The following is a 27,957-nucleotide window of genomic DNA, read 5'->3' on the forward strand; positions in this document are numbered from 1 at the left end:
TGTGCTCAGCTAGAATGGAAAAAGGTGGGGTTTTCCCTACTTTTCCAAGACCTCTTGTAGTTCTCCCCTCCCACCTACCAAATCTGTTTTACTGCACCTGCTGGCATTCCTGTGAGCACCACAGGCACATCTCTTCCCAGATTTCTGTGTCTAGAGGCAGAGATTCTTCTGAATTTTCCTTTGGCTTCTGCCTTTTCAGACACTTATTTTCCTCTTATTTTCTCTTTCCACTTTGGCATCGGTCTTCACAGGAACACTTGGGGACAGGGCTGGACACTCTTCTAACTTTAGAATAGATTCCCAGCCTGCTTACTTGCACAGAAACCGTTTGAACCAATCACTACTGTATGGCCAAAGTTGCAGCTCCCTAGCTCTGTTCTGTGTTTGCAGCACATGCCCTCACATCGCAGCTTGTTGTGCAAAGTATGTAGGGTTGCTTTTTTCAGCAGCTACCTGGACTTTGGGCAGATTTTGAGCCACAGTCCCTCTTTTTTTTTTCTAACTAATGTTCTTGCACCATGAAAGCCAACACAGGACGGATCAGTCTGAGGAAGAAGAATCAGGGGATGTGTGGGGACACCCCAGAGGACCACAGTGGCAGGCTTCTACTTTTCCCAGTACTCCCAGGAGATGCTCTTGTTACAGTCCCCTTTTTGTGCCCTGCTTTTCCTGATGTTAATACTTCAGTTTGTCTGAGAGCAGGCAGGCTCTCCTCCAGTGAAACTCTCACTCTCTTTGAATTAAAGGAGGATATGCAGTTTTCTCCCCCTCTCAAGGTGCCTAATGTCCCAATGCCTTTCAGGCATCCTTGTCTCATCCTGCAGTTTCTTTTGACTATCTGCACGCAAGGTAAGCTGTATCAGTGCCCTAGTCATGAGTGCCACTGTTCTCCTTAGATAACTTACCTTCTGTCCTCATTGGTCCATTCTTTGTGAAAAGAGTGAGGTTCATCAGCCCCTGCTCTAGTATCAGAGTCATCGAGTTTAAGGCCAGAAGGGCCCAGCAGATCATCTGTTTTGACCTCCTGTATATCACAGGCCGCAAGTACCACACAGCACCCACATACTAAACCCAACAACCAAAATCAGACCAAAGTATTACAACCCACAGGAGACTAGATTATTATGTGCCACAGCAGAGAATCGGAGGAACTGAGGTGTACCAGGGCTCGAGTTTCCTGCACTGGCAGGGAAATGTCTCATTGATAGGGACACAGACACCATCCCTTAAAAAGCCAGTTGACCTTCTCCTAAGCCAAGATTCCCCCTGGTGCCACCGATGATCACCATGCTTTCTGGCCAAGGTTGGGTGTTCTATTCTGAGCACTCAGACTCAGCCCATCTCTTCCCAAATGGTGGGTGTAGTACAGGGGCAGGCAACCCATGGCATGGGTGTCGAAGGCTGATTTTCGGTGGCACTCTCACTGCCTGGGTCCTGGCCACCAGTCTAGGGTGCTCTGCATTTTAATTTAATTTTAAATGAAGCTTCTTAAACATTTTAAAAGCCTTATTTACTTTACATACAATAATAGTTTAGTTTCATATTATAGACTTCTAGAAAGACACCTTCTAAAAACGTTAAAATGTATTACTGGCATGTGAAACCTTAAATTAGAGTGAAGAAGTGAAGATTCGGCACACCGCTTCTGAAAGGTTGCTGACCCTGGTGTAGTATATGCCTGAAGTTCCATACGTGCTGTAAAACTGCTGAGTAGGAGAAAAAAACTACCAGGATGACATCTTGCACTGCCTCAGACTTGGAAAAGGTTGGAAAACCCAGCGGTTTCCCAATCATAATGGAACAGTGGATTTTCATTCCGAATAGGGAAAACTACAGGTACGGAAACTAATTACCTTGTACATATTTTATTTAATTTTTCCATCTCCAAAATGTGGTTAATGGTTGATCCCACATTATTAAAATCCTTCTAAGCTTTCCATCTGGCCTTAGTTAATCTGTCTGTAGTAGCTCTGCTGCAGGGTCACATCTGTGGATGAATTTACGGAAATGCCCTAAATATCATTCATTTTGTACTGTGGCTGCTTTAAAAAAAAAAAAAATAGCTTTATCCTCCTGATTTCCTGAATAACTCACTAATGAAGCTCAAGGAATGTTAATCTTGTGTCCTAAATAATTCACAATGTATTGTCTGGCTTCTCCACTAAAACTTTGACTCTTGCTTCATTTTTTTAATTCAGAGATCAAAGTATTAAATACAGTCATTTAAATATTTGAGTTTTCTGATGTCCAAATATCATTTTCATTCTTGGGCCTGAATGGCTGTATCTACACTGCAGTTGGGAGCATGCCTCTCAGCCTGGGTAGACAGACTCAAGCTAGCATGCTATAAATAGCAGTGGTGGGTACTGTGGCACAAGTGGCCGCTCAGACTAGCCACTCAAGTCCAAGCTTGCCAGACCTGCTGGGCCTGAGGTTGGATGGCTAGCCCATGCTGCTGCCTGTGCAGCAGTGTCCACACAGCCAACTTCACTGCTCTAGCTAGAGCAGAGTTAGCATAAGTTTGTCTACCCAGGCTGGGAGGTAGGCCTCCAGCTGCTGTGTAAACACACCTGAAAGGACCCTTGATCTCTCTCCCCCTGCAGGCAATGAGTATATAGTTAAACTAGGCCATGATGGTTTTGTTGGCAACTGAATGAACAGAGCCATATAAGTGTGTGGGAAAACTGTGACCTTAAATGTTAAATGTTTTACTTTGTGAGCTAATTTTTTTCAATACAGAACAAGAAATTTTCATATCTAGAGTTTCCTCCTCCCTTATACCTGTTGTTTATTTATATTTTTTCATAGATGTCCTTCAAACCCTGAGGCTGATACATACTTTCCCTTTAGTCTTCCCGTTCCCTCTCTCTTTTCCCTCCAAAACTGTTGTACTGACTTCTCTTATAACTAAAATGTACATCCGAACCTTGCTTCTCAGTCAGCCGAAGCAGTCACTTCAGGGAAACGCAGTTCCTCGTCCAGCAGTGCATCCTGCTTCCATGATTCCCCCAGATCTGTCAGGTTAAAATAATTAACTCTGATCCTCCAAATATTAATGTAGTCCAGTGTTATCATTGAACTGCCCCCTTATTTTCTGTTTTAACTGAGGAGCAACTAGTGATGCTTTGTGACTGGTCTAAACATGGTTCATGATGGCTGCAAGAATGTTGGATTAAATCATATGAGCTAGAGCTTTCTTTTGTCATTCTTGTAGTTTATTAGGTGGCTTACCAGCCCATGGCCCAGCTAAGGTAATACCTTGCCTATTACAAGCACTCTGTTGGGTTTGTTTTGCATGAGCTTTGTAAAACTACCTCCTGTTTTTCCTTTTTAAGAACAACATTGATTTTCCTTTGTTGTAATTCAGAGCCATTGAGGGGAAAGGGATAAAGCAGATGAAAATGGTGGAGGATCTGCAGAGCTCCAACAGAGGTGGAGAACCTAGTGGAGTAGGCGAAGAGGGAAATACTAAGGGAACATTTTTAGATATTGTGTTTCAGAAGAGATTTGTTAGAAACACCAGAGATGACAATTATAAAGATAGACGAAGCAAGTTAAAAATACTTTATTCAGGTTCTTAATATCAGATCCATCACTGTGGTATTTGAGCACCTTTGAATGGTGGATTAAGAAACATGACAGGTATCTGTCATGACTCCTTCTTCATTCCTGTCCCTGAGGGTGGGAAAGGCAATTGCATATGGATTGATTTGTTGTGAGTACTATAAGCAGGAAATAAATTTGGTTGTGGCCTGAAAAATGCAAAACTAATACTGAGTAAAGCGGAGGATAAACTCAGACTGCAGAAACTGAGAAGAGAATTTAGCCCATAATTCAGGTTATTGTCTAGCTTGCAATTCTCCTGGGACTGCTCAGACTCTGAAAATATTTAAGCTCCTTTGTTATGATCGTAGATGGGCGTTATATTTCTGTGCGCTGCATTATAATGAGCATTCTTTATCACAGTTTGATTACAAGGAAACAAATGACTGATTTCAACAGCAAGTGCACAATACTAAAAAGTATTTGAGCAGCAGGCTGACTTTTCAGTATATCTATCCAAACCAGTTGAGATATGCCAGGATAATTTTTGATCTTCATCCTGAGATTTCATCTGAATAGGACAAAAGGATATTATGTCTGAAACTCTTTTCTTGAATGTGTCTGTCAAAGTGTCTCTCTAGCAGTCTTCAGAGTTGGGTGCAAAGTCTGTCTGTCTGGGTTTGATAATGTTTGATTTTATTGTCTCCTTTTTGGGTAATTTTTGTTTTCTTTGCCCTGGTTTTTGGAAGAATGGTTGCTTCTCACCAGGCCATTGACTGAGCTTTTTTAAGTTAATGGTGAGTTCAGACTATTCAGTATTTTTCAAATTAAATATAATTTTAGGAAATAGAACTAAAGTCTTGCATTCTCTTGTTAGTCAATTATTGTTCATGGCACAGAGCATGTTTTAGAATTCTAGGTACATGTACATTATCTGCACATCTTAATTTCTTTCAGCTCGTTGAAAATGTTAAATAAACAGCAGCTAGCGAACACCTTTATCTGTCCCCAAACCCTACTTGATGAATTGCCCTTTATCATTTCCCTTCTCTGGTTTTGCAGTTAGTTTTTAATCCAGATGATACTTCTCACATACAAGCCACTTAAATGAATTTTTCTAGTAAGGTATCTATCCTGCATTTTACCAAATGCTTTAATAAAGTCCAGATATTTTGCAAAACTAGTGAAATAAGGGAATAAAGATTTTTAAACAACCATGTTTTAATTTAGTATTTATTATTTATTAACCTCAAGTAGTTTATTCTCTGTGTACTTACATAGCCCCTGTCACCGCAGTATTGCAGTGCCTCACGTGCCTTACATGCCTGTAAGGTAAAATATTATCCCATTTTGTAGATGAGGAACTAAGGCAGAGAGAGCTTAAATGACTTTCCCATGGGCCCCACAAGAAGCCTGTTGCAGAGCCAGGAATTGAGCCCAGATTTACCAAGTCCCACTTCACGGCCTTAATCATAAGACTGTCACCTCTCCCTTTGCTCATAGTTGCATTAGTCTCTATGATATACTTATTTTCTTCTTAACTTCCCATTACTTTTATGAAGGGAATCTTCCCCCGTCTAGCTCATCTGTAAGTTCTGGGGTCCTTGGCTGGCATGTGTTATGGAGGCAAGCGATTGAGGGGGAGATATGAACAGTTGTGAGGCATCCAATCATTTTAAGTGCTGCTTTTTCACAGAAGCACCAGTCTCTTGGGTTGGTCATTAAGGAGTTGGTTGACACACCTTGCAGAAAGGAGGGAACGGTTGTGCTTATTTTTATTCACTTTATAGGCAACTGCATTCGTTGCATATTAGAAAAGCAATAATAGATTCAAAAGGCCTAACTGGCAGTTTGGGCTTATCAAAATGGAAGTGTATTTTTGTTTCTCTTCCATTGTAACCCCAGCAGTACAGTCCTTCCCACACTTGTGGCACCATAGTACACCTGGGCACAGTTACTGTGTGCACTGAATGCTTTCACTAATACTGTAGGCTCATTCTTGCTATTGTTCTTGGTATCACTAATGGTCTTGAGTGCAACACTTAATGCTTTAGGATTCAGAAATGAGTTACTAGAGACACATCAAGTCCTTCCTTGTATAGTCTGGAGGCATAGTGCTGCTTCCAGCAGAGGAAAGGATGATACCTTAATGGCAGCTTGCTTGTACAGCCTCTCTTTCTGACATGGCAGTCTGTAGGTATTGGTTTTGTCAACTGTTGCAGTTGTAAACCAGATTTGGGCACTCTCAGAAAGAATTTGTGTGATGGGTGAAGACGGAGAGTTTGGAAGAGGAGCATAGAGAGGCAGTACACAAAGTAAGCATGGAAAGAGACAGAAGTAGGACAAGGAACTTGAACTCATAGATGTTTTGGGTGGGTATCACTCCTGTACGTACTGTTTTTGTGAGGTGATATGAAACACTGCCTCCAAGAAGGAAGAAGGGGTGTAAGTATTTGAAGTGAAAAATTACTTGGAGCAAATTTGGAAAGGTTACTAAGTTTCAGGTTTGGGGGAGTCCATGTTTTCTCATCTCTTTCAAGCGATGATGGGATTGTGTAGGGAAACTTGCTGATGATCAGGCAGAATGTAAGTGGAGAGCTGAAAATACTCGAGAGAAAGGGACTCAGTGGAAGTGGAAGAATAATGAGTTGTATAAAATTCAGTATTGCAACACTGACCAAATGTTCTTGGAAAATGAAAAATGACTTTTGTGGTGGAGAAACAATCCAATTGTGTTTTGTTTCAAATTCTTTAAATCAAGTGCCACTTGGCTAACATCAGGATTTTTTCTCTGAAATCTCATTTGTTGTCATACCCACTGGAAGTTTTCCTTTGCCTTTAGAAATAACTTCCTCTTGCAATTTCTCTCTGAGTGAACCTCTTCAGAATAATAAAAGACTTGGTCAGTGGTTCTTGGATGGTTGTCTGTGGTCAACTGAGTGTCCACAATGCTGCTCCTGCCCCAGTGGGAGGGAGTCTTTCAGTCTTCAGACACTGACATTTCCTATTGATTGGAGTCCAGTAGCAAACTTTTAGGATGTCTAGAGTTTTTACGCAACTAAATAAAAAACTAGGCAGCTCTCTGCCCTTTGTGTGGCTGCTTTTGGTTGTTTCTATGGTTTAATTAAAACTGTCGTCAAATCTGTGAAGGATGCCAAAATTGAAGGAGTAACAAAAAAGGATGGAACTCATTTACAAACTAGTGGGGCAGATTTTGAATAGCGGGGTCTGCAAGTAACAGGTTTAGTATACACGAAAAGCCTCTAAACAAGCAGTATAGAGCATACATAAAATGGGAGAGTGGAGATGAAACCAAGCTTTTGCACCCATTTTGTTAAAGCAACTTAACTTCATTTTTTTCTGGTTACTGATGTCCTGCATTTTATTCGTATAACTAAGCACTATATTAGTTCCAGAGAAGGGTGGGATCCAAGGAGCAGCTGTGTCTTAAATCGTCCCACTTTCCGAAAACTCCACTTGGAGAAGGCGATTCTTGTAACCCAATCTGAAACACAGAAGAGAGAACTTGCCCCTTGGCAAAGGCCAGCAGATCTTGTTGCAGAGCCTTTTGATGCTACCAGCCTGTGTTGCTCTTCCATGGAACTGTTATACGGGAGGATATGCTGGGAACTCTGCTGTTCTTTACTGATCTGGTGTGTTCTCTGCCTTTCTTCCAGGGTACTGTCTTTAGTCTGGATTCTGAAGAAGAGGAATACCACGCAGTCATTGCAGAGGACAGCAATGACATCTACATCCTAACCAGCGAAAACTCTGGACAGGTGAGCCCCCCAGAGTCTCCCACAGTGACTACATCTTGGCAGTCAGAGAGCCTGCCTGTCTCTTTATCAGCTAGCCAGAGCTGGCACACAGAGAGCTTGCCAGTATCTCTTGGACCTGAGTCCTGGCAGCAGGTGGCTATGGATCCTGAAGAGGTAAAGAGCTTAGACAGCAATGGAGGCGGTGAAGAAAGGAGCGAAAATAACTCTTCCAACTCTGACATTGTTCATGTGGAGAAGGAGGAGATACCAGAGGGGATAGAGGAAGTGGCAGTGTCATCGATGGCTCTGGAGACTGAGACTGCAAAGGAGGGGTTCCTGGAAACTCCTTCTTTGCTAGAGATGAAGTCTGAAGCTGGGATTGTGGCTGTTGAAAAAGCAAGCCCCTCTGCACCTTCGCTTACAGAACACGAGGAAGAGGGAGAGGTGGCTGAGGAGCCTGTTGAACCAGAAATCCCCATGTTGACTAAACCTGTACAGAAACCAACCCCAACAGAAGAAAAAGCTGCACCAGAACCGGAGAAAATACTGCCTCCAGAAGGGGAAACAAAAGTAGGAAAGGAAAGCCATTCGGAAGAAATGGAAGAGAAATCCCCAGCTGGAGAGGAGAAACCCATCCTGTTGCCAGAAGGCAAATCTATACTTCTGTATGGTGGGGCTGCTGCAGTAGCTATTCTGGCAGTGGCAGTGGGAGTAGCACTGGCGCTGAGAAAGAAGTAATGGGGCTCTCTTGCTGAGGAGGGGGGAGAAAGTAGGATCCAGATTTTTTAGTTGCATTAACTAAAGGTTCAGCTGCCTGCTGTTAATTGGACATTGGTATAACTTAAATGGTAATGGGCTGAGATATTTGATAAGGCTGTGGACAATCATGTTTTTTAGTAGAATTGGAGTGGAGAGGGTTTTTTTTTTTCCTGATTAAAGTACAGCGGTATTTTAAAAATGTCAATTCTGCAAATTTCAGAATCGAGCACAGGTGCTGAGGAAAGGGGGTGCTTGTACACTGGAAACTGGAACAGAAAATTTCAGGGGCAGGAGAGGGCCAGTTGCTGCTAACCCCTGGAATTTTTAGCTTCCCTAACTGAGCTGCTATTGCAGCTACCCTGTTTGTCACTTCCCTTTGTGCCCCTTAGACCCTCTTAAAAACAAACATACACAATAAACCAGCCACCTTAATCCTGTAGTGTGAGGCTGGTCTCCCTTTTGTCTCAGCTTCCTCTCAGGTACTGCACTGCTCCTAACCACCTAGGTTCCTTCTAAACCTTAGTGGGAGAGTGCTCATACTATACCTCTTTTCTCACACCTATTTAGCCCGATGCTTCCTGAAGCCCCATCTTGTAAAGATGCTGCTTCTATATATATCTTTTCTTTGAGCGCTCTGATATTGGTAGGAGAGATGCACAGGCCACCAGCTCTGTGCTAGATGGGAGTGTGGGGGAGATACACTACTGTTTGCTCATCTGAGAAAACCTTTGGCTCCCTCCTGCGCATCCCACAGATCAGGCACCAGAGAACATCTTTCTCATTTGGGTCACTGTGCCATTTTCATAAGATCTTGATGCTAGTGCTTATTTAGCGGATGAAATACAACTACCCAGGATTTATAATTAAATTCAGAACGCTGTGAGGCTGACATCACCTGTGAAATCAAAGATTAAATGGTTGCTTTGTCCTTATCTTGGGCAGCAGTTCTCTATTTTCTTGCATGAGTTAAGCACAGAGTGTATTTAGTCTTAACTCAGCCTTGGTTATGACAAACTGACAGAATCCTTGATATTCAAAATAACTGATGCAAGTAACTAAACCACACAGCATTAAATATTTCCTTTGTTGTTTGCCTGTGGCTTCTGGCCCTAGGGTGAATGATGTTCTGGGAGCCAGCGTGGTGCAGTTTCGTAATGCAAGTTCTGTGCACTACGCAAAAGTAATTGGTAGATGTTCCTAAATACTTCGCAGATTCAATAAATGATAATAAAGTTACTTTGGAAAAAAATTCTAGCCCCCTTTGTCACAACCTTTGTTCTTAAAATTTGTAAGTGAAATCCTTAAGGTATTACCATGTGCATTAGTTGGCTCAGATAAACCACGCATGTTTCTATTTCATAGCACGTGTGTGTATATGAATGCATGTGTGTACTGCAGCTTTATGGACATGGTCTTTGATTCTCTAGGTAAACCTGCTGGTTTCCTTTCGGTGTTTATGCTGGTTCGGGACAGATGGAGGTAGGTGAAAAGGAACTTGGGATACAGTGAAAATGAAACCATAATGTATGCTTTTTAAAGCACAAGACAACCTATTTTATTTCTGACGACCTTCCTTGCTGCCTAGGATGTAATGGACCTGTCTCTTACTAATAATTTGGATGAGAACAGTGTATCCCTTTTTGTCTTGAGCTTTTTATTTCCAAGTGAAATGAATTTGTATCTCTGTTCCTGTCCCTTCCCACCCCCAAAATGTTGGCAGTTGCCAACACCCAGTAGTCCAGGAATTTTGCACTCTAATCTTGAGCTAGGGAGGGTTTTGTATATAGGCTTCTAGAGTTTTGAGCTGAAGGAATTTTTCTGAGGAACAGAGAGAATGGTGGCGAAAGGGTCATTAAAGCTGGTGCCATGACTGTGGAAGGAACCTGCTTAGCTCAGGAAGTTTGGACTCTGCTGATCGTATCCCTGTATAAGCTGGGCTGCTCTTACTCCATACAAATTGTAGCAGGCTGGCCTTAGAAGGCTTTGTTGTAAAACTGAACTAGTTCTTTTCCCGGCCACTTCTTGGTGCACTGTTTGGGATCCTCATTGCTGTGCAGTGAGTGTTCAGAATCGTCATAGCAAGTATTGCCTCATGCTGCATAGATTTTTCTGTGAGGGTGCAGTTACAATAGAGTGACACTGCTGTTTTCCTTGTCATAGCTTCCTTATCTTACCTCCCTTCTTGGGAGCTCTTTGCTGTAGATATTTTATAGGAAGGACCCCACTGTTACTTGTGCCACAGACATGATACAATTTCCCATTTAGCTTCCATTTAACTAACTAAAATCAGAAGCATTTAAAATAAGAGTCCAATGAGTAGAAACCACCCCAACCAGTGAGGATTTTGCTGTTCAGTCTCTAGTTTCTCCTTTAGGGAAGGTACTGCTCTATTCTATTACTTTTTTCACACCAGTGTGATAGGCCCCTTTATTAGTCTACAAAGAGCTGCTGCTATTCTTATGGCTAGGGGCTGCTATCATCTTACTAGTGACAGTGGAATTTTGTCCATAATGCGATATACTTTTATGCTTGGCAAATGAGAGACAGACAGGAGAGCCCCCCTGTCCTTAGTTTCACAGTGGGTGCTAAAACTAGCCTCAGCTTTAGGTTAAGATCTGAGTACGTTTCCCAATGCATTCTGGATATTTGTATGCAAATTGTGAAATGCGCTCTTCTCACCCCACTGTAAAAGTTCCCTGTACTAGATACTCACACTGGGAGTGGAGGAGAATAGTTTTTTTACAGGCCAGGGAAGGAGAAATCATTTTCTGCTATGTATGTTGAGATCAATAGGGATACAAGATTCATGTATAGTTAAATTGAAACGTGTTACTGTGATGGAAGAAAACACACACTTTTCCTACTGTGTACAATTGTTCACTGGCACTCTAGTCCCACGGTTGTCAGCGTGGGACTAGAGTGCCAAAGGGAGAGGAGAAAGCAGTGGCAGCAGCAAATAAATTCTTGTCTTAGGATTTTGTTAAATATCCCCCCCGCCCCATCAAGAAAATGTTCAGGGCCTTGACTGACTTCTGCTTCAGTGGAGAAGCAGCCACAATCCTGCTTTTTTTGGATTCTTTATTCCCCAATGAGGATTCACCTCATCAGTTCTTACTACTAAGTTACAGTTGGGAAAATATTCTCCTCCCACACTAGACTATATAAATTTGCTCATCTCCATGAGTTTCCACTGAGAATACTGACTTGCACCTTTTTGTGTTGGAACCAGTTGTAGCCAGCCCTAGCTCTGGCCATTTGGTGGAAGTGACCCAATAAGGGGCAGGATAAACAAAATAGTCACTGGTTTGGTGGCCATGCTTTTGTTCTACAGTTGATTAAGGAGGGGGAGCAAGTCCACCTCTTTCCTAATCCACAAGGTATGTGGAGGCAATCCTGAAGGTGGTGCTGATCTGAAGTGAGCTGGCCAGCTCTCCATGATAGAATGCTTAGAGTTGGTAGAGGGGGAGACGCTAACTTTGTCATTCATTGTAATGTGACTTTTGTACTGCCATTCATATGAGTATTACTTCCCCTCCTTTCCAAAACTAAGTGCCTCAGTGGGTTTTACCTTAATGAATTTTCTACCTTTGAACCCTTTCTTGCATTTCCCTGCTGCACATCCTCAAGCTGTCACGAAACTACCTACCAAGTGTTCTGTATTTTTTAGCTCTAGACTGCTTTACAAAAGTATCAGGCTGTCCCCGGTTTTACAGAGGGAGAAACTAAGTCTAGTGGAAAGGATGGGGCCTTGGTCCCCCTAAGTCAGACTCCAGGTAGGAACAGAACATGTAACAATCCTGTTTATCTGTCCAGTGGACTGTGTTGCCCACTACAGCAGCAGTTATCAGATAATTGCTCAGGCTGCCTTTAGTAAGCACAGCCCCTCCCCACGGGGCCAGAAACTACTTTTGGAAGCTAGCTTTGTGTTTGGTATTGTTTTAAAAAACCACCCTCCTGCGACAGCTATGCTGCCAAAACAAGTGTAGACATGGCTTTCAGAACTCTTTATTCTAAGGATGAAATCTCACAGGCCTCTTCCTCTGAAATATATGCAGATGAATTATTCTTTTGTCTGATTCAATGTACATCCCCTTGTCCACTAGGTTACAGGGGAGAAATTTTGGTATTCTCCAGTGGACTACGGTGAAACAGAAATTAAAACTGCATTTCTCTCCTCTTCAGGAAACTGGGAAAGCAGCCGAAGCTGTGTATGGTTTTAATAAATTGGGATAATTTTTGTACTGAGAAACAACAGTGGCATTACTTTGAGCCTGGCTGTAGTTGTGCTTGTGAGCTCAGCGAAGGCAGTTTAAAATGCACCTCACTCTTATTTGGAACTATGACCAGTTTGCTGTATGGCAGCTCTTGAAAGTAACATGGAGTAGGGAGCATTTAAGTTATATGCAGTTGTTCCTAGGTTGGGATAATCACATTTGCTGAGGTTAAACTAGAGCTAGGTTAGTAGCTATTAACTACACCCAGCTTGGAACATGTGAGAGCTACCACCTCTGCCTACAGCAACTGAACACTTGATATAGTCCATGTTTGTTGCTTTGCTTTTTAAAGGATTTTCTATCATTTTAATTTATCCTTTCTCCTATTTACATTGACCCCCCCCTTAGGTCCCCTAGGCAAAGTGCAGCAAATACCCATTTGTTCCCTCAGGCCACTAGCTGCAAGGGAAGTTCGCTGCCTAGTTAATTTGCATAAAAAGCAGCTTCTGATTTCCTTGCTTTAGCTGCTGGGAAAGTGAGTGGCCAGACACATCATTGCTGGGCAGCTGAGGATCACTCCCATACTCTTGGTTTATGACTAAACAGTAGCAAGCCACCTTCTTATGCAAATAGTAAAGACCCACTCAGACACGCCCTTGGTTTGTTATACAAGCAGCAAAATGTAATGGTGTACTTACAATCTTCCTCTATGCTTCCAGTAACTCACTTTTTTTTAATGTTTCTTTTAACAGGCAAGTGCAGCACCTGGGGGTGGTGGGTAATTAAACTATCAGAAGCCTCTTGTGCCATTTGGTTAATTAAAATATTTCTAGTGTTTAAACCTTTGGAGCTGGAGAGAACTTTAAGTGAGAGGTTATGTACACTTTTTCCTTCCCCAAATGGGACACTGCTGTAAGACCATGGGCCCAGCTTGCACTTTAATAAATGGTACAGTTTTCAAAACCAATGTGTGAACCTATTCTTATGCTAGTTCCTTCTGTCATCCTGTGTGTACCACCCCAAAGGCATTCCAGTAGTCCAGCTCCTAGAGCAACAGCATGCTCTTTAACTGAGGGAATGGTGCAGTCAACCCCTTCTGTGCCCAGCACCAAGAGAGAGAGAAGCAATCCAGCTAGGTACATTCTCCCACCACCCTTTCAGCTCCAATAACCAAAAAAGCTCATGTTTCCCTTTACAAATTTCAACAGCCAAGACAACAAAGTGCTTCCATTTCAGAGGGACAGCAGAAACCTTTAAAAAAAATTAGAGACAAACTTCCAAGGGGATTCAGTGTGTATTGAGTGAGTTTTAAGTACTTCCTTGCACCTCCAATTTGAAAATAAACAGTTGCATTCACAATTTTATTTAATATTTACAGATGTGAGAAACAGTAACTCAGAGTTTAGTTCATGTAAACTGTCAAGTTGAGCCAACATTCCTGGTAGGCCCACCAGGCATGAGTTAATGCTGAGAGATGAACAAGGGTACCAGCCTCTTAGTCATTAGATCCCTTCCTGTAGTTCTTGAGTGGAAAGTAAAACTAGTGTGTGTTATGCTCAAGTATGCCCAGATGAATGTTATCTGACCTGATCACATCACTCAATTCTGTTGCTTTTCTATAACTTTGCACATGTAAATCAGACATCAGCCAGAGGCTCAAAAGAATAGTGGGGGAGTAAACCCTGAGCATACAGTTTCCTCAACAATGGCTCTCCCCAGCCTGTAGTGAAGACATACCTTTGGAAACAAAGGCACACTACTCAGGTGGTTGTCTCCAACCCAGGCTAGCAGACAGGTGAATTTTTCACCCCCTACTCTGACTGCTTTAGCTATGTTGCCCTACCCACTGCTGCTATGATAGGTGGATTACCTATCAATCATGACTGCAGGAAGGAGTGCTTGTCAGAAGAGGCTACACTAGCATAGCTGCTCTAGGATAATGTGCACACTAGAGACATTAACCTAACGTCTACTTTTACCTGCATTGGTAACCCACCCATTTTGCAGTGAGGCTAGATCACTTGCAGTTGATTGATAGGGAAAACTGGGGGCCACTATTAGAGGATTGTGCTCAGAAAGACAATTCAGTGGGAAAGACTACAGGAGCTCAGCTTACTGCAGCACAAAAGAACCATAGGCTGTCTCTCCAGAAGACCTAGCACTACAGACAGCTTTGAAGTAGGGGTGTGCAGTGTGGCTGCTCTCACATGGGGTAGGCCAATGTCACTGCTGATCTCATGCATTAACCCTGCAGGGAAGACACACCCTATCCTCAGTACATGGGATAATGAGCTCAAGTTTCAGTAAACACACCTGAGTGCACTGCCAACTGGTACTTCTGCTTAAGCCATAGAGGTCTGCACCAGCACTAAGTCACATTCAATATTTGGTAGAAGAAAGTAACAGGCAAGCAATACTCCTCCATGTCTCTGCTGAACAATCGCACAGCTTGAACATTTCTCCTGTACTGATCTCTGAAAAACCTAAAACATAACTAAGCAGTTGTGTTTCCCTCTTCACAGCTGCATTGCGAAGAATTTAAACAAGGGGGGAAAAAAGCAACATCTGAACATTTAAAGTAAATACTCAAAAAGCCATCTTCTCCACAGAAGTCAATGGGACTGGCTCCGCTCTCATTCTTTTCTAGAGGGGACATACAGAACAAGGGTTAGCAAAGGCAACAAGCCAAGACAGTATACCTAGTCTTAGTGAAATCCCTGTCGTTCTTCCCTGAGAGGGAGAGTGTGAATGTTTAAGCAGGACTCTGTCACAAATTCATCACCAGGCGAATGGAGAGAAGGAGCTCTTGGAGAGGAATTTGCCCCTCAACCTACTTATGTTTCTAGTCCAGCTGTTTTAATGACCACCACCCCATTTCTGGGTTCATTGCAACATACTTTTTGGCCCTTTTGGGAAATTGGTGCTATTTATGACTCCACCTGCCAGATTTCTGTCATTCTAAGGCCTGATATACATTTAAAAATTTTGCCAGCATAAATCTGTTGATTAGAGGTGACTCAAAAAAATCACTCCTATGACGCACAGATGCAGCTATACTGGCCAAAAAAAGTCCTTTTGCTAGTACAGCTTATTTCATATGAGGAAGTGGTATAAGCTATAATCAGTCAGAGTTCTTTTGCCAATATGAGCTGGGTCTATGGAAAGGGTTTGCTGGTATAGCTGCACTGTCTAGTGTAGACAAGACCTAAGTGTAAGCCAAGGAGCTTAAGGCTGGTTCTCATGGCAGGAGCTCCCCGCCCCCCCCCCCACTAGCCCCACCCAGACCCCTTCTCTTCTCCACATCTAAATCTTGGGGATTGGCCAGTTCCCAAGGCAATGCACACCTGGGGAGCTGTTTCTGCAGTATTAACCTGTAGGAACTGGCTCTGTTGCACACTCTAAAATAAGCTGCCCCAAGGAGTGCATTAAAATGAGTCACCTAAGAAGTGTCACTCATTTGGCCTTGTGCCACCACTCAAGACAGAAAGGCATTGGTAACCCACTTAACACACCTGCCGGTCAGTTTTCAGACAATTATTGTAGCCAACACAATCTACACCATTTCCTAAAATAACTACGTCCAAATCCTGACTCCACTGCAGCCTGAGTAACAGGACTGTGCAGGGAGGATCCCCTCCCTCCAGACTGAGCAGCTGTTCTGGAGCCATTGCACTATGTCCCATAGCTCACATGCCCTCCCTGTGTTTGTGCAGGAGGACAGAGAAGAGCTTGTGGATCTGAATAATTCCAGAAACTCTACCCCAGCAGACTAGGATGCAGCTCAGCTCTACAGTGCAGACAGTGCTGACCACCTCCCAAGGATACTCCATCACCTTCTGCAGTGAAATGACACTGCTCCCTTTGCTCTCAGGTTCTTCCATGTCTGCAGACTAACAGGGAGCAAGTCTGCCTCTGTGGCAATGCACCATCACTGCCAAGGTTTCAAAGACCCAGTGGTACACTATGGGCAAAATAGTTATTTAACAACTCCCCTGTCAATTTTGTAAAGGCAGTTCCTTATGTATCAGAGCCCAGCTGCCTTTTCAGTAACAGCTTGGTTTAATGCTCACTTTCTGTATCTCTAGCTTTGAAAACACCACCTCCTCAGGACACTTGGGCCTCTAACCTCTTAACTACAGATCTTGGCTCACTGTTACTCCAGCTGTGCAGTAGCCCCGCAGACAGAAAAGAAGAATGGGGTCTCTATTTACTATTTAAACATTTCCCCATTCTCTTGTTGCTGTAGCTGTCCCTGTGGCACTAAAATTACCGTAACCACTTAGAGTGGCCGTTTCAGGTGGGGAACAGAGAGAGAAGGGGAACCCAGCAGGACAGATATGGGGGCAGAGACAAGTGGAACATGATCAGAATTGGGGCTCAGTCTGGGCAACTACCTTCTTTGCCCTGGAGGAACTGATCACTCCTGGGCCCATCCATGCCACGCCCAGGAGAAGCTGCTGTGAGCAACATGTGACTTACTATTCACACCTCCCCCGGCCTAGGGGCAGGGGCTTGTGGACACACTGTGCTGGAAGAGGTCAACCTTTGGATTTGAACTCAGGTGAGCGAGTGGGTGGGGCTGCAAGTTTCTCACACAGCTTCCCCGCAACTCCCCTTGGCCAGACACATCCCACAACAGTATTAGTACCTATGTAGGGTGGTTCTCCAGTTCCTGCTGCAAAGCCTTAAGTGGCTATAAGGTAGTAAAAAGACACCATTGATTTTATAGGAATATAGATAGCAATTAGAGCTGGAGGGAGCTCTGCTAGATCACATACAATCCCAGTCTTATTCCCAGCCAGGATTATTCCCTAAACTGCTTTGCCCAGTCCTGAGTTGCCATTTTTCTTGGGAGACTCCCACAGCTTAAGAGACAGTTTGATGATTCTTACTTGTTATTCCAGGTTGACGACGTAATCATGGAGGTTCTGGTTGATGTAATTCACAGTGGTGTTAAAGACACGGTGTAGAAGGGATGGCATTTTGTTTGCTACTGTTCTGGCTAAAACCATTGCTAGCACCAACATGGCTTTCTCCCGCTCCATTTCCAAAGGTACGGCTCTCATGAGCCCCTCCACTGTATTAGACAGACGCCTCATTATTTCCTGAATAGAGAGGAGAGAAAAATTACAGTAAGTCTCTCTCTAAATATCCTACTACAGCCTGTAAGAGTGGCAAAACATTCACCCACCCAACTGCCCCAAAACACTGCTACAATCCCTTCAACTCAGAAGCACACATGGACTCATACTGGGTGGCATTTCCCACCTTGAGTGGCTTTTATGCAACAGGGGTCAGCATCATGAACCACAGGATTTACACAGGACAGAAGTTACATATAGTGCTGGTAAATTTAAATCTATCTTTACAAACATGGAGTGAGATGTGGTCCCAGCCCTGAAGAGCTTACACACACATTGCCAGAGCCTGAAAGGTGCCGAGTGCTCTCCCACTGGACTTGGCCCTAGATTAGACAGGACAAAGACCCAGGACAACAGAGCAGGTGATGGAGGGTATTGATGAGAAATTAATCCAGGTGCTGCTCTGGATCAGTGAAAAAATACATATATCCCCAGCAACAGAATCTAGATCAGTGGTGGGCAACCTGCAGCCTGCGGGCCTCATGTAGCCCATCAGGGTAATCTGACTGCGGGCCGTGAGACATTTTGTGGATGTTGACCGTCCGTAGGCCCGGCCCCCCACAATCACTGGGAGCTGGGGGGCTGTGCCTGCTGATGGTCAACTTCAGCAAAATGTCTCGCAGCCTGCAATCAGATTACCCTGATGGGCCGCGCACGGCCCGCAGTTTGCCTGCCACTGATCGAGATGCTGCACAAACTAAGATGCGTAAATACTATGAGTAAGCAATGCGCAAAAAGCTTATTAGTCCCGTGCAAAAAAGGTGCATGTCTCTGCCTCCTACATTGCTGGAGTTTAAAAGTTTTATGCCAAAGTCATAAATTGGAGGCCTAACAAGGTCCTGAGCACTCTCAGCTGCCACTGAAGGTCAGTGGGAATTGTGGCTACTCAGAGTCTTTCAGGATCAGACCATTAGATTTTATGCAACAAGGGGTTTTATGATATGAATAGACAGATTGTTTAAGATAATCCAGCATTGTCTACCACACACCACTTGCTGAGAGTGTGACTTTGGAGCATAACAGATCACTGCATTGCCTGTAACTTGCACAGAGATGCTTGGGAAACATATCCTGGGCAGGAGTGGATGAGCCCAAAATGCCACACTTATTTGAAGATAATGAAGAGCTACAAGGAGGTGAACAAAACTGACTCGCAGATCTAGACCTGGGTCCTTCTGAGAGGAAGGATGGTTTATGGCTAAAGCACATGAGTGGAGCTGGAAGAGCTGGTCTTTATTCCTTCCTCCAAGGGTTTTCTGCAACACCCAACACTGTAGTATCTAAGGGTTGTTGAGTTTCTGCAACTGATAGTATTACTTAAGCACCAGTGTGCCTACCTGTGTACATGAAACAGCTGAGAGTCTTACAATCTTAACAAATGCACAAGGTTCACTGTCAGCTAAGTCACTTAGGGCACATCTACACCGCAAAAGCTAAACTAAACCAAAAAACCCCACAAATCCACAGCAGCGAGTCTCAGAGCCTTGATCTTCAGGCTAAAATGGCAGTGGAGTGGAGATGTTCCTGCTCAGGCTGGAGCCCAGGCTCTGAAACTGATGATGGAAGTGGCTTTAAGAGCCCAGAATCCAGTCTAAGCAGGAATGTCTACGCTGCTATTTTTAGTCCTATAGCGTGAGCCTTAGACAGTTGACTCAGACTCTGAGACTCGCTGCTGTGGGTTTTTTTGCAGTGATTTTTGGCCTGGTTTTCAGGAGGTGCTGGGTCCATGCAACTCCCACTGATGTCAGTGGCCACAGAGTGCTAAGCACATCTGGAAGTCAGGCCTTTACGCTATCTGTGCCTTAGCTTCCCCACTGCAAGATGAGGATGACAACATTGCTGGACCCACCTCTCAAGGTGTTGTGAAGTTGATGTAATGTTTTCTGAAATCTTTACATGGAAGGTACATGCAAAGGATGGATTCTTGACCTGGTCATGCTGAAAGCAACAAACTACCTAAAATAACAACGCAGGCAACTCTCCATTCTGCTGATCACATCCAGAGGGATCTGTTACATTTTCATCTTTCTTTAGTTATTGCTAATCAGCTGAATTCCTCACTTACCGCTCTGGACAGATTCTCATTCAGAAATTGCAGCACTAGATCATTTACTACTCTCTGATCGATCTCCCTAGCCACTTGGTCCCCGATCTCAGCAAGCCGAGCGCCGATGAGCTGGAAAACTTCCTCATCAAAACCAGAACCTAATTCCAGCAAAATAAAGAGATGGTTTTAAAAAGGATTTTGTTCACATACAGACATGACCAAATCTAGGTCCAGCGCAGATGTACAACAGGCTCAAGTACCCCAGAAGCACTCTTGCTTTCATCTGCGCACAGCAGCTCTCCTCACAAAGTGTTCAAAACCACTACACGCCCCAGGGATCATTCCACTTATCACTGACATGCAGCTATCTCTGAGGTGGAACACGATAGCCCTGAACGGAGAACTGAATCTCCAGCAGCACTACATAGTAGATCAGGAGAAATATCTGACCCAAATGATACTGCAGGGAGAATTTAAAATATAGCTACTGAAATGAAATTTGGCCAGGCCACTGTACTAACACCCTCATCCTGGAGGGTAAAAAAGCCACGTGATCTTTCACAACCATGGCCAGGACCTCTTACATCGCATCTAGAATACAGCATCTCTATTACCAGAGCCACCTCTGACACCATCCTGGGGCATTAGTTCAATACCGATTTGGAGGGCAGAGTGCCACCTACCATAAACACCCGGATTGATCTGAGAGGTCACCCATCCAAGAGTAGCTAAGCAGGCCCAGACCTGCTTAGTCTATGAGACTGGATGAGGTCACAGCCCAAGGTGGTATAGCAACACCCCTGGGGGCACTACAGTGTGGATAACAGTACTATTCCTGTTGCGTTAGCCATCTTTGGATACCATTTCCCCGTCACACAGGCAAAGCAAAACGTGGTGAATTTCAGCCGAAATAGCAGAGATACAAGTTGTTCCTAAAGTCCTAGTTCTAAACTAGCCAACAGGTGCCAATTATCCAAACACCTTCTAAAACTTAAGGCCTAACAAAGTAAACTGGAGTTTGGGGCTCCATTAAGGCAAACTGCAAGGGTGTGGAAGAAAAGGCATCTAGGTACTATGGTGAAGAGTGCTCCAGAAATACCTAGACAGGGAAGATAAAGTGCTAAGCATCAGCTGTACCTTCTGAACTGAGAAAGCCCAATTTGTTATCATCAAGAGCGACAGCATAGCAATATTCCGCAGAGAAAATTCTCCCTGTACCATTCTGCTACAGAAGAGATCAGCTTCAGGACAGTGGGATAAGGGAAGGAGGAGAGTACTTACCTGGCTCACCATTCTGGAACCGGCCACTCCGATTCCCATCGGTCTGAAGCTCCTCATCATCAAACTCAACACACAGGAAGTCTTTTGGTGAGGAAACCATCACCTGGTTTCTCAGAGAATCCAGCTCTTTGCTGAAATCACAGTTGTGACAGTTCTTCAGAAACGAATACACGAGGATGCGCTCCACCTGTACATCGCCACGCAGACCCTAAAAATAAGCCCCCAAAAGTCATCATGAATCTGACAGCTAACAAGACACTCCTGCCTGAGAGGCCTTTTCCACTACTGTCTCTCTTATTGCGGACCAACTGCAGGAGCCTAAAATAATGTTCACCAAAGAGATTGCACAGTTGCATGACTGCATTCTGATTTTCATGGCTTTGTTTATGTGTAGGACCTACAGAAAGTGCTGCATGATTTTTGTTTTTACTAATCCAGTGGTGGAAGGATTAATTTAAGATGCTCCATGTATTTCAAGCTGCAGTTTAAAACTACCATTTTAAAACATGTACTTACACAAACTCAGACCATAAGCCTGTTACCTTGAATTTGGGAATTGATTAGTCTATTTCCTGTCATAAATATAAGCAACTGATGTCCATTTACCATTTAAAAATAAGCAATGTGAGATATTAACCAGGGGAGGGTTCTCACTCCAAAAAAATACAGATTCTTCAAAAGTTAAGAGCACATCTTTCATCTCACTGTTTGACTGGGACCCTGACAAGGTCAATAATGACCATGTTCAGCTAGCATCAGAAAGAGAGCAGGCAGCTTGAGTCTGATGTCAGATATGCAAGCACACCCATCCACACAGACTGGGGAATGAGCTGCCTGTATGAGCGGCACCATGTTGGCAGAAAGTCCAAGCTGTACAGAAACGTAATGCCTGCATACCCAAACTTGCACAGGGAGTAGGAACCAAAATGAGTTCAGACTGCGTATCCCCCAAATTATTAAATGTTAAATAATACACTTTTTTTTGGCCCATATTTTAAAAAGCGACTAAAGTTGAGCACCCAAAATCACTAGATACCTCAAAAGAGGCCTGATTTTCAGAGGGTCAGGGCAGAGGGAAATCACACCCCTTAAGCTGGGCACATAAGATCACCAGTCACTTCTGAAAATTTAAACTTACGGCATTTTGAAACATAAAACCTTTTGAAACATAAAACCTTTTGAAACTGACCTGATCCATGCTGGCTGCTGGGCTGGTGCAGCTGTGTTACCCTTAGCTTTCAACGCACGAGTCCTTTCCCTGCAAGGGAACAAAAGGAAGATGCCAACGAGCCTGCAAGCCACTTTGTCCCAGAGATTCTCTTTGACAAGCCCTTAGTGATCCAGCCCTGCTTCACGAGCATGGGCCTTCCCCAGGAACACATGCTTGGTGATTTGGCAGTCATAGGGACCACTGTGAACACTGGACCAGATGAGCAAGTAGGCCCCTTTTTAGGAGTGAAGGGGGAGGGGATAGGAGGACACAATGCCTCCCCTCACTGGTAGTTCTGCCTTCCTACTTTATGAATAGGCATGACAATGGAGAGGCCTGGGGGTTGACAATCACCATGACAGAAAGAGACATAGAAAGGAACAGGGGCTTTTAGAGTCAGGGCGTTCTGCCTTAGCTGGGGCCAGCTGTTGGAATGCAGAGCAAGTTTAGCTCCAGGTGGACCTCTGCTGTGGCTAGTGAAGGATCCAAGATGTCCTGATCATAGGCACTGACTCTGGGGGTGCTCCAGGGCTGGCAGTGTGTTAGGTGTCAGCACCTAACACACTGCCTGCCCCCTAGGTGTACAGGAAATGACCCAGTTCAAGTACCTGGTGTTGCTGAGAGTCAAGCTGTTTGTATCCTGCCAAAGGCCTCCAATCACGTTTAATAAAAGCTCCTTAGCACAGCCATGCCACTGCTACAACTCAGGGAGAACCTACAGGGAGAACACAAGAAATCAGTCACAAACAAACTGTTTTCAGAAAATACAATGAGGAGTCCTTAAGAGACTAACAAATGTATTTGGGCATACGCTTTCGTGGGCCAAAACTCACTTCATCAGATGCATGGAGTGGAAAAAATAAAAAACAGTAAGCAGAATGTCAAGTATCTGCAGTTACTTGCCGCTTAGTAAGCAGAATATATATTATAGCCCATGAAAAGATGGGAGTTGCCTTACCAAGTGAGGGGTCAGTGTTAATGAGGCCAATTCAATTAAAGCAGAAGTGGCCTATTCTCAACAGTTGAGAAGAGGAGTGAATACCAAGGGAGGGAAAAATACTTTTGTAGTGCTAACGAAGCCAATGCAATCAAGGTGGCCCATTTCCAACAGCTGACAAGAAAGTGTGAGTCTCTGCAGAGGGAAAATTACTTTTTGTAGTGACCCATCCACTCCCAGTCTTTATTCAGGCCTAATTTGATGGTGTCCAGCTTGCAAATTAATTCCAGTTCTGCAGTTTCTCGTTGGAGTCTGTTTTTGAAGTTTTTGTTGTTGAAGAATTGCCACTTTTAAGTCTGTTATTGAGCGTCCAGGGAGATTGAAGTGTTCTCATATTGGTTTTTGAATGTTACAATTCTTGAGAATTTCAGAAAGGCAGCCTCACAAATGCCTGGAGCTCCCTCTGCTGGAACAGGAGGGGCTTCTACTTAGTTTTTTGAAGGCATATAGTTCAGTTGAATAGTCCCAAACACAAGAGCGCTGAACTCTGCTCTCTGTCCAAAGAGCCAATACTGTGTGGGCTTCAGTGTTGCAAGCTGGCCCCACATCCCAGCCCATGTACACCAAACCTGACCTGAATGGGCCCAGCTGTAAGGGGAGACAGGAGATTCATCTCCAGCTCCAGCTCCAACTCCACTAACTCCTTGATCTCTGTGCTGAGGGTGCCAGCTGCAGTGGTGTGTGTTTGTTTGTGTTGTTTTGCAATGTGGACACCAGTTCATCCAGGATGGGCTGAGGGCACCAAGACACTTCTGATGTGATCTTCCAGTCACCACTGACCGGCACTAGCTTTAAACTTTGCGCCACTCCATAGCACACTCTCACAACTGTCTTGGCCCCTGTTGGAGCAGTTTACAGTGGTGACCAAAACTCTGCTTTAAAATGAATCAGAGTGCAGGTGGAAAAGCAGAAGTGAAAAAAAGCAGAAACTTACAAACTTCAAACTCAGATGCAAGTCATAAGGAGATACAAATTGTTCAGGAAAGAAAAGGTATTTCCCAGCTTTTTGGATGGTTTTTACAGATTTGTGATTTCAAACAAACAAAAAACCCCACATACAAATACTTGGGCAGCAGTTTTTTTATCCATGATCTCTCAGAATTTACTTGGTTCCATCTAACAGCCACACATTAATCAATTAGATCTTGTAAAAATTGGGGCCCTTCATCAGACCATTGGTCCATCTAGTTCAACACCCTGTCTCAGTCAGTGACCCACAACATATGTAATGTAAAATGTGATATAATGTACCAGACCAGCTGTGTCATGGAGGAGGCAAAAAGACCTCCTTTCTATTCTCCTCCTGATACCAGAGAAAACTCCCCAGACTCCATTTTGTACCTCTGGCTTCCATTTTAAATAAGCAAGAAGCACTCCATGATTAAGTGAAAGCTGCAGGTCACACAGACTAAAAATAAAATTGGTGGGAAAACCAAAGTAGGAGAAAGGTCAGCAGATCATAAGTATGAGGTAAACAACAATTGCAGACTAAGAAGAGAACTGATAGTTTGGAATGATTGGCAGCTGGCATGCACCCAAGAAAGATCTGACAGGAAGATATTAACAAAAGCATCTAGAAAGTTCTGACAGGTCCGTATAAAAGTCAGTGTGTCTCAGTAGACAACTGACATGAGGAGGGAAGAGCTGAAGAAGCAGAGCCCTGAGCCCTGAAAGACAAGCAGCAGCGGCACCACCACTACCACCAGAGAGAATCCTGTCAATAGAGTAAAGTCAGCAGACAAAATAAGCTTGTCAGTCAAAGTTATAGTCTTAGTATAGGATAGCACAGTGTTAGTGTATATGTGTGTGTGTGTTAATAAAGATGTATGTGTGTGTGTTGATTGTAGAGAAAATGTTTATATGCAAGACCTAAAGAATCGTTATCAATTGCTGTCAGCAATCTGCAGCAGACTGGCCATCGGAAACAGGAGGCAGCCACTTCTGAACATTTCAAACCACACGGCAATATGGTTTGGGGTGCTCTTTGACTTGCTATAAGGGAATCTGCACCAATAAAAAGGTGCCAGGTTTTGGAAAGAACACTGTTTTGTGCCAATCATTTATCAGAAGGTTGTATCCATGTCCTCCAAGTATTTCCTTAGCCACCCTGGAAACCCAGACCTTAGGAAAACAGGTTGGTTAATAAGTGGGCTGTTTTGAGGGAACCCTTGGTAAACTCAGGACAGAGTGATAAGTGAGCTATTCTAGGGGCACCCTAACTCTATTTTCGAGATCCTGGAACAGGTTGTTTGATCACTCTTTTCTTAGGCCTTGTCTTCAGTACAAAAAAGCAGGTTGTTAACTTGAGGTAAAATCTTAATAAAGACAAGGCAGTTTGTCGTTTTCACACAACCTAGCAGGTAGGGAAAGCCTGGGCTCCCCCCATAGTCTTTAATTTGACTCGCTAATCTGTGTGGAAACTACAAATTACATAATCTTCATGAGGATTTTACTTCGTGTTAGTTAACTTGAGATAAGAACACACCTCTTTTTTTAAGTGAAGGAAGACATGCATATTCTCCTCCAATGATGGCCCACCCCACTACTAAAGGGCTAAAGTTAATAGTGCCATGCTAAAAAGGCTGTAATTAATGTCCCTAAACATTCTCTCAAACTTTAATGTACACTGCATCATCATGATAGGGTGATGGGGTTTTTGGGGGCCTGGGGTGAGTGGGTGTTGTGGTTTAAGCTAAGAATATGGAAAGGTAGTCCTGTGTGACTGCCTATTCACCATAAAGTTTGACTTCACTGCAGAAGTAACCTGCCCTCTTACTCAGTTGTTATTCGTATCCTGATTCCTGTCCACGCATAAAAACCACCCTACATCAGAGGGAGAATCTCAGCTTTCAAGCGGTATCAAGCAATTTCTACATCTGCTGTTCTGCAAGATAGTGGAAACAGTTAAAAACCATAGTGGACTTGAAGTGTGGCGGAAAAGCAAAAGGGTAACCCAAATCATGTGTTTTAAAAGCATGGGTGTCACACTTATCTTCATATGTTCTTATATATTAATAAAAATAATATATTCAGCAAAACAAAGGTTCATATCTATAACTCTGCTGTGGTCCCTGCTCCCTGGGAAGCTTGCTGCTGCATGGTTAGACAAGCACAGACATACAGGGCTGGAAGACACCTCAAGAGGTCATCTAGTCCATCCCCCCTTGGAGGGGTAGGACCTAATAAAGCTAGACCAGGGGTAGGCAACCTATGACACGGGTGCCGAAGGCAGCATATGAGCTGATTTTCAGTAGCACTCACACTGCCTGGGTCCTGGCCACCGGTCCGGCGGCGGAGGGGAGGGTGTGGGCTCTGCATCTTAATTTAATTTTAAATGAAGCTTCTTAAACATTTAAAAACCTTATTTACTTTACATACAACAATAGTTTAGTTATATATTACAGACTTAGAGAAAGAGACCTTCTAAAAAAGTTAACATGTATGACTGGCACGCGAAACCTTAAATTAGAGTGACTAAATGAAGATTCCGCACACCACTTCTAGCTCAGGGGTCAGCAACCTTTCAAACCATCCCTGACAAGTGTTTGTCCAACCTATTCATAAAACCCTTCAATGATGGGGATTCCACAACCTCCCTTGGAAGCCTGTTCCGGTGCTCACCCATCCTTATAGTTAGAAAGGGTTTCCTAACAGCTAATCTAAATCTCCTTTGCTACAAACGAAGATGATTACTAGTTATCCTACCTTTGATGGACAATTGATCACCATCCTCTTTATAACCACTATTTAGGTATATGAAGACTTGTATCTCTCTGTCTCAGCCTCCTGTTCTCTAGACTAAACGTGTTCAATTCTTTCATTCCTCGGATGCTTGGTTGTCTAAACTTATCATCATTTCCATTGCTCTCCTCTGGACTCGCTCCAATTTTGCCACATCTTTCTTCAAGTACTCCAGCTGAGGCCTCACCAGCACTGCGGAGAGCAGGACAATTACCTCCCATGTCTTATCTAATATAGCTAGGAAAGAACTAAACAACTGCTTTATACCAGGTATTGCAAAAAACAGGCTTGTAATCCAGAGTCTCACTAGTATAAACACATACTCTTAATATGTTCCAGCGACAGCTAGCTAACTCTCATCACCATGTTTCCCCGCCCACCACATACACATTGTACCGCAACTTATTCAAATGCCTTAAGGAACCATTTGAAACATTTGAATAATTGTTTTAGATAAAACAAACTTCACTTTCTATATGAATTTCACACTGAGGGGCAGAAATAATATACGTGCATAACAGCTCTGGCATTGTTTGGACATGACTCATCATATCTTAGGGCTGCCATTTCCAGCTCACGTACGCACACTGGGATGACTAGATGAGAGCTAGCATGAGTATAAACAGTAGTGTAGCTGTGGTAGCACGGGCAATGGCAGCACTACTCAGTCACGCCAAGTGCAACCTCACCTGAACCCTGTGGATAAGTACTCAAGATGTCTTAGTTGTGCTACCACTGCCCATGCTACTGTGGTTGCACTACTACTCATGCTAGCTCTCCATCAAGCTAGCATGAGTATGTGCATATGCAAGCTGGGAATCACACTCCTAGCTCTGCGTGTAAAGGTAGCCTAAGAAAAAATACTTAATACACCAATAAGCCACTCTAGGGGGTCTTCGTTACTAGTCTGTCAGGACACATCTCACATGTTTTGGATGACCAAGGTGTGGACCAATTATATAATGCACGCTCAAGTGGTTTACTGCTATTAGAGTTTAGGGCCAAGATTTTTAAAAGTGATTAGTGATGGAGTGCCTCAATTATTGGACATCCCACTTGAGATAGCTTAATGGGGTCTGATTTTCAGTAGGTGGGTGATCAGCACTTTTTGAAAAATCAGGCCCCTTTAAGGAGTCTCATTGGACACCCCTCCCCCCCAAAAAATGCAGCCATGAAGAGTTACTAAACATTTGAAAATCTTGGCCCAGATCATTAGTTTTAGATGTATTTAAACTTTTAAAGAGACTTTTAATTGTATTTCATCCT

At 43.6% G+C, this 27,957-nt stretch overlaps 2 protein-coding genes across 7 annotated transcripts in view; one reads left to right on the top strand and one right to left on the bottom strand.

The window, feature by feature from the left end:
• Positions 1 to 9,309, top strand: part of BCL2L13 (BCL2 like 13) — a 79,131-nt gene extending 69,822 nt beyond the window's left edge. For all 3 annotated transcript variants that reach the window (XM_032789339.2, XM_075069582.1, XM_032789342.2), the window contains one exon: positions 7,221 to 9,309. In XM_032789339.2, the coding sequence (XP_032645230.1) occupies positions 7,221 to 8,039 (819 nt within the window). In that variant the 3' untranslated portion in view covers positions 8,040 to 9,309. The remainder of the gene's footprint in view (positions 1 to 7,220) is intronic.
• Positions 9,310 to 13,555: 4,246 nt separating this feature from the next.
• BID (BH3 interacting domain death agonist) overlaps positions 13,556 to 27,957 on the bottom strand; it is a 35,525-nt gene continuing 21,123 nt past the window's right edge. For 3 of the 4 annotated variants that reach the window (XM_032789345.2, XM_032789346.2, XM_032789349.2), the window contains exons 2-7: positions 22,562 to 22,668; positions 21,933 to 22,001; positions 20,744 to 20,951; positions 19,481 to 19,620; positions 17,167 to 17,379; positions 13,556 to 14,917 (exon numbers count right to left, since the gene is read on the bottom strand). In XM_032789345.2, coding sequence (XP_032645236.1) covers positions 17,170 to 17,379; positions 19,481 to 19,620; positions 20,744 to 20,951; positions 21,933 to 21,941 — 567 coding nt within the window. In that variant the 5' untranslated portion in view covers positions 21,942 to 22,001; positions 22,562 to 22,668 and the 3' untranslated portion in view covers positions 13,556 to 14,917; positions 17,167 to 17,169. Of the gene's footprint in view, positions 14,918 to 17,166; positions 17,380 to 19,480; positions 19,621 to 20,743; positions 20,952 to 21,932; positions 22,002 to 22,561; positions 22,669 to 25,684; positions 25,848 to 27,957 lie in introns of those variants that run through there. The other variant, XM_032789347.2, reaches the window with a different exon arrangement.

The sequence above is a fragment of the Chelonoidis abingdonii genome, chromosome 1 (assembly GCF_003597395.2).
Source record: "Chelonoidis abingdonii isolate Lonesome George chromosome 1, CheloAbing_2.0, whole genome shotgun sequence".
NCBI classification, from domain to species: Eukaryota; Metazoa; Chordata; order Testudines; family Testudinidae; genus Chelonoidis; species Chelonoidis abingdonii.